Here is a 6,969-nt window from a genome sequence, read left to right on the forward strand (position 1 = left end):
TCCGTAATGAATAAGCGGTTAAAATCATGACAGTGGATCCTGAGACACACGGACTTCTGAATGTACTGTTTTTTTTTTTACCATGTTGAAGCAGGTTTTTACCAGATAAGATTGTTATAAATGTCTTTTCTTTGATTTAGATAAGATACATCATTAAACATTCTCACTGAAACGTCGTCGTGTGTTTAGTCAAGGCCGTTTCTGATAAGATTCAGAAACTCCTCCTCAGCGGAAACTATGCCTCTGATAAACAATGTACCCACAATCCTCTGGGAACAGAGTGAATTATTTTAGCTGGAGAATCTCAACTCTGCCAGAGTGAGATTAGTCCGGCCTGCGTTTTGAGATTTATACCCAGATTAAGGTCCTGTATCATGTCAAAACCGATAGTTTGGGTTGAGTGAGTCTGGAGGGAGGATTATCGTCATTTTTGTGCTTTGGCACAATGCACCACTTCTGAAGCTTAATTATACACTGCTGTGGAGTGAGTTTACGCCAACATGTGGATGAGTCGTAAAAGACATGAGAGATATGAGATGTGCTGGATGGAAGCATCGATGGTGGTGTTTGGATTAAACAGGCTCAGGGAGAGATACAAGCAGTAAGGTGAAATTAGTTCTGCAGATGGCTGATGGGAAAAATCCTTTACAAAAATTGTAGAACATCTTTCCCCTTGAGGTGTGACAGCTTTAATTAAAAACACTTTGTACAGAAAATATACACATAAAAATATACAGGGATGACTTTTCATGAAGTCATGACGTAAACCAACAAAAATATGAACACAAAAAGGAGAGAGAGAGAGAGAGAGAGAGAATGACATGGACGTATGATACATCGCTTTGGTCTGATCACAGTGGCTACACTTGAGATAGACACATTGTCAGAACAATGTTTTATACTGTTTAATGTTTTACATATTTACACAGAAAGCACTTATGAAACTTAATATCAGAAATGTGGCAAAACAAAAGCAGGTGTGTTTGAATAAATGCATCAACTGGACATTTGAACTCACAGGTTAGCCTAGCTGTTACCAAGCTAAACTATAGGAGCAGATGTCCAGACTGTGCTTTTTTTAAAAAAAAATTGCTCAAAATATCATTACAAATGCTACGCTTTTTTTTAAAGGAAGCTCAAAATATCATTACAAATGCTACGCCTGTTATATTAACCACTTTCTTACTAGAAACTACTGTAGGTGTATAGTATTACAGTCCTAATGATGGTAGAGAACGGGCTCCAGTTGCCATTAGGACCAATCAGTGAGAAATACACAGAACAAGACTGTATTACAAGCCAATATGTTAAGTTGTCAAAATGTTGGTTCATGTTTCACGCTGCAGCCTACAATGGTGTAAACAGAGGAACTAATCCATGTTGCATTGCACTTGTAACAACATTTTGAGCACTTACGATATAGGAGGCGAAAGGCAAAATCCAATAGTCTACCACTTGATGTTAGGCTAGTATTATTGAGGGTGTGCTCACAAACAATAGGATAACTTAATAATAAAAAAAATGTGACCTATATTTCCCATTTTCCTACTAACAGTATTTTCTCAAACGATGGCACATCCTGTTGAAAACAGCAGAACTTTTCTTACAACCTGTTCCACTGCTGCAGCTACGGTGGGTAGAAATGAAGTGTTGACAAAGATAAAACAGTAAAACAAAACCTAATTAAACCGATCAAAGTCACCCCCTATGACTTGGTGACAGTTGTATGAACAGTGCAGACTTTTAATATTGTAAAATAACACCTAAACCATAGCGTCATGCAAAAACAAGCTGTTCAAACCCTGTTTAAAAGGAGTTTGATTGAGTTTCCCAGCACAGCAGACGTAACACTTTAATGGTCTAATCTTGAACCTCCACGATGTCTAGTCTCATGCATTTATGACGATATAATGTGCACCCGTGAAGACATGGATTTGTGTGACGAGTAAAGAAAAAAAAAAGAAGAAAATCCTATAAAAACTAAGCCAAAAACCAAAGTCACCATCTGCAAACTGTGGTCTTCAGACAGTCTGTGTTTGCGTCCCACAGATTAAATCATGTAAACAGATTTTCATGCGTGACAGTATTACTGTAGGTGCACTCTGTCTCTGCTGCTAAAATATCTGCATGTGATATAGATTCATATATATGTCTTTATACTTTGCATATTAAACCCACACTTAAACCAGTACTACGACAAAATATCTCCAGTTACTATATATATTTATATATATATATTTATAAAAATATACAATATCTCCTTCAATTTATAGATTTTTCCATTTAACTATAATTCTGCGACTCTTACAATAAAATAAAGGTTTTCAATCCACTGGCCCTCCACACTTTTTTTTTTTTCCCCCACTGCGGCTGTGAGAAAACAAAGGGACCCACATCCTCCTCATCAGGTTATATTTAGGTCTCTAACGGCCGACCTACCTCGAGGACATTCAGTGCTGGAGCTACTGCATCTGCAGATTTTCATCACAATGTGATCTGAGCTTCTGGCTGAAATGCGATCTAACGGAGTCATGCAGACATGCCACTCTCTCCTCTCTCCTCTCCCTCTCTCCACCTGTGTATCAATCACAGAAGATTATCGTCGAGGGCAGACGAGGAAGACGGAGATAACTGGTGTTGTACGGCTGCTAGAAGCCAAACGAAGAGTAGTGTAGTGTAAACTGTGAACAGGCTGAATCTGAATCACTGATGTGATCGACAGATCAAACAATATGCTCTATTTTTCAGTTTCCTGATGTGGATCACTGAGGTTCTTTTCAGTAATTAAACGAAGAGACACAGGTGGAAGTGGAGGAAGACAGAAGACAAAAGAGAATTTTTACAGCTTCCCGGTGCCGATGCCTGCTTCCTGAAACGTAAATGTTTATGACAGAGTCCACACATTGGGTGAGGGCAGCAGGAAGCCCCCGTTGGTGGTCTAGAAAACACCAGCAGCTTTCACACGAAGCCTTTCCTTAAAATAAGTTGCATCATTCCTTTATGAAATGTCAATGTAAACCAGAAGAGAATGGAAAACCTGGCTAGTTGAGTTGTGGATTTTAACACCAAAAATGTTGGCGAAAAAGTGTAAAAAATCTAAATAACAGCTCTTCTTTAAAGAGCTGATTTTGATGACACTTCACACAGCATGTCTGTGAAGTAGTAACAGTCGCAATAATTATTACTTAATACTCAAAAAAAAAAAGCAGCCAATTGAACACTATAGAACCTGCTAATTAAATAGTGGCCTGGGGGCCAGATGTGGCCCAGAAGCACACTCAGAGAGGCCCAATCTGTGGAGAGGTTGAATTTGTTTTTGTAAAAGTGAATTTATAATAAAACAGCCCTTCTGTAAAACATTCACGTGATGTTTCCTTTCAGAGTTACTTTTAGAATCGCAGGAAGTTGTTAATGTTATCAATGAGCTTAACTTTAACACAACGAGTCGTCAGTAAAGGAAAGAGTCCAACATTTCAGTCCAACAAAATCCAGCCTGAATCAGCTGTGCACTGGAGTACTTAGTAAGGACCACAGACCACAGCTTGAACATCCTGAATCATCCAACAATATTTTTGTTGTTTCAATGAAGGATTTCGATGTTCCAAACTCTAGCTTCTACAGACAGCTGTTAGCCTTGACATTTCTAATCCTATGTGATGATGCTATAACATGCATGCTGGTGGCCCGGTGTCTCACCATGTGTGTACTGCACCAGAGTGCTGCTTGTGTGACATTTTTATTTATTTTTTTATTTTTTGCTTTAACTTCCCTTTGAAGTTCTGTACCCTGATTTGTGTGCGTTCTTTAAAAGTATCCTCTGCTTGTGTACCTGCAGAGGAACAAAAGAACTCTTTGTGCTGGCTGTGTAGAAGGGGATAAACCCAGTTAAGTCACCCTTTCAGTGATCGCCGTTTAGACAGTGATGAGTGCTGGATGCTGACTCAGCGGTCCGGGTAAAGCCATGTTACAGAATCCTGTGTCAAAGTCAGATTTTTTTTTTTTGGTGATTTCTGCTCCCGTGCGTGTGTCTTTACGTGCAAATATTAACTGTGAGCGTGGGTCTAAATCTCAGTGGCGGTGATTTCCTCAAAGTGAATGTCGTTGCTGCCACTGTGAACCTCATAGTCTTCAATGTCCCGGTTCTCCAGCTCCAGACTCAGCTCTCTCATCACCCGCTCAAGATCCCGGTTCCTGCGGTACATCTGGATGTAGTTCTGCTGCAGCTGTTTCTGGTATCGGATCACCTACGAAGGTCAACAAGAACAGACGGTGCTCATGTGGTGTAGAAGATATGGTTATACATATGGTTGCAGAGTAGAAGAATCAAAGTCCACTGCTGGTTTTGGAAGTAGCTCTGAATGCACCGACACCTTCATGGTTTTCTTCAATATCCTGCTCATTTTGTAATTCACAAACTCGTATAAAAGAATGTAAACCATAAATTTTAACACAATTGTATAGGTACTTTGATTAATTTTTTTATCTCAGATGATATGGTATATTCTCTACTTAAGAACAAAAATGAAAACATTAAAGATACAAAGAAAAATAATATTCTATCTCTTTTATACCTTCTCCTTTTCTTCCTGCCACACCCTCCTCTCGTCCTCAAACCGGGAAAGGTGCTCCTCACTGGTTCTCCTCTCATACATGAGTTCAGCCTTCAGTCTATCCACCTGACAGCACAGAAATGCAAAATTAAAAAATCAGTTGACAACAGTATATATATATAGTGGAAGTGCAGAATAGAACAATAGAATATTTTTAGATACTGCAGCCTGTTTTTAAAGTGTTGTTACTATGAAATAAAGTACTTGAATACTGAGTAAATACTGTATGAACTGTATGTCTTTTTTTGAGCCACAAAGCGTTACTATGAAATAAAGTACTGTATGTCTTTTTTTGAGCCACAAAGAACAGTACCTGCTGCCTGAGTGACAGAACTGTTTCTGTGTTCTGCCTCTGAGCTTTGGCTTCGTCACTCTCTCCTCCCCACATCACGTACTGCTCCTCCGCATCGCGGTACACAGAGGGACTAGGACCGCCCCTTCCTGCTACTCCTCTAACGTGAGGGAGAGTCGGGTTCATGCAATGTCCTTTCACAAATGCGTTCCCGGGCAGAGAGTGTCCACTTTGATTGGATGCAGTGTCCCTGAGTCGAACTGACTCCTCCTCCAAACGGCCCACCTTCTCCCGCAGGAGCTCAGCTTCACTCTTGCGCCTCTGGAGTTCATTTTCACAGACTTCCAGTTCAAGGGAGCGCGTTCGCAAACATGTCTGGGCCTCCTGAGATCGAGCCTGGCTGGCCTGCAGCTCAGACCGGGCTTCTCTGAGCTGAGCCTTCAGAACAACGATATCTCCAGCCTTCTGACTCAGCTCTGATTGGATCTCCTTCAACTGCTGTTTGAGGAGAGAGATTTCCCCCGACTTCTGACATACCTGAGGAGAACAAACGGCAGAGAAATGAATCCGATTTGTACCAAAGAAATAAAAGAAAACTAATTTTGCAGCTTTGACCTCTTGACCCACCTCCCACTTTGTCTCCTCCAGACGTGGCCCGAGCTGGGTTTGCTCCCTCTGAATAGTGGCACACCTCCTTTCCAGTGTCTCTCTGTCTTGGAGCAGAGAGGAGTAGTCCTCCTGCAGCTTCTTCTTCTCCTGCTGCAGCTGGAACACCTGTTGAGGAGTTCAACAGTCAAACAATGACAGGATTTTCTGGAGACATGACTTTAGATGACTAGAGATGGGAATTATCCTAAATGCCTGATCTCTTGATTTTATTTTGCAAAATAAATAAAGTGTCTTTTCATTTCTTTTATTCTGTTATTCCGAGGGGTATAGCAAATAAATAAAGTGTCTTTTCTTTTCTTTTATTCTGTTATTCCGAGGGGTTTCAGATCGCCTGACATACCTGTAGCTGAAGCACCTGCTGAGCCCTCTGGGCCTTCTGTGAGGTTTGCTTCATCTTGGTGGCACAGCTCTGTCTCAGCTCCTCCATCTCTCTTTCACAGCGACGCTGCTTCTCCTCGTACACCTTTTCAGTTGTCAGGAATAAAAGACTTAGGTTACACTTGTTCTTTTTACAAGCCCACTTTGTCAAATGCGTTCAGTCAAACGTCTCGTCATCCTACCTGGCAGATGGCTGCTTCATTCTCATCCAGATTTTCCCGCAGCTGCTGGAGCTCCAGATCTCGTTCCCTCAGCTTCTCCTCCAGCTCCCTCACCACTACCTCATAGCCCTCCACCGGTGGTGGGGAGTGACCACAAGACCCACTGTCTGACAAGGGCTGCCCGCGCCCACTTAATGACCCTGAGCCTGTGCTCTTGCTGGATGAGGAACGTCCACTGTCCGAGTTTGAATGACCATGGCTACCGTTTCCACCTGAAACGTTACGGTTCAGGCCAGTGACCGGCTCCATTTGACCTCCAGACCCCGACCCGGAGCTGGAGCCCTCGCTGGGAGCCAAACTGAAGCCGGTGCTGCTGTGAGTAGGGAGGCTTGAGAGGGAGTTCCTCCCTGAGTCGGACATGGAGCAGGACTGGCTGCTCTGGGGGTTCCGACCACCACCGTAGGAACTGTGTTTTCCTTCAGAACTGTAACCGCCATTAACGTTCGTGCTGCTGGCAGCGTTAGCCTCCCCAAGTGGTAGCAGCAGGTTGAGACTTGCTTGGCTCTCTGAAATAGTGCCGCCCCCTGGTCGTGAGGGAAGGTACTGCACAGAGTGACGATTCTTGGGAACAACGGGTTTGAATGCTGTAGGCCGGATCAGTACTTTCTCCATGTTCTACCAAAACAGAAAAAAAAAACATTACCACATGATCGTTTCGAAGACTGGTGTATGGAGTAATGTTACGTTAAGAGGTGATTTAATGGGTGGTAAATGCACTCATTTGTGGAATGATGTGAAGTTGTGGAAATGCAGTTAAAGGATTGCAGAACACTCATTATACAGATATATATATATATAT

General features: G+C 42.2%; 1 protein-coding gene across 2 annotated transcripts in view; it reads right to left on the bottom strand.

Moving 5' to 3' along the window:
- Positions 1-1,119: 1,119 nt before the first annotated feature.
- The window catches only part of LOC103387202 (leucine zipper putative tumor suppressor 2 homolog), a 33,524-nt gene continuing 27,674 nt past the window's right edge, over positions 1,120-6,969 (bottom strand). For both annotated transcript variants that reach the window (XM_017037493.2, XM_008321734.3), the window contains 6 exons: positions 6,132-6,785; positions 5,912-6,034; positions 5,530-5,676; positions 4,924-5,439; positions 4,572-4,676; positions 1,120-4,244 (listed from right to left, as the gene is read on the bottom strand). In XM_017037493.2, coding sequence (XP_016892982.1) covers positions 4,062-4,244; positions 4,572-4,676; positions 4,924-5,439; positions 5,530-5,676; positions 5,912-6,034; positions 6,132-6,785 — 1,728 coding nt within the window. In that variant the 3' untranslated portion in view covers positions 1,120-4,061. The remainder of the gene's footprint in view (positions 4,245-4,571; positions 4,677-4,923; positions 5,440-5,529; positions 5,677-5,911; positions 6,035-6,131; positions 6,786-6,969) is intronic.

This window comes from Cynoglossus semilaevis, chromosome 12, assembly GCF_000523025.1.
Source record: "Cynoglossus semilaevis isolate Cse_v1.0 chromosome 12, Cse_v1.0, whole genome shotgun sequence".
Lineage (NCBI taxonomy): Eukaryota > Metazoa > Chordata > Actinopteri > Pleuronectiformes > Cynoglossidae > Cynoglossus > Cynoglossus semilaevis.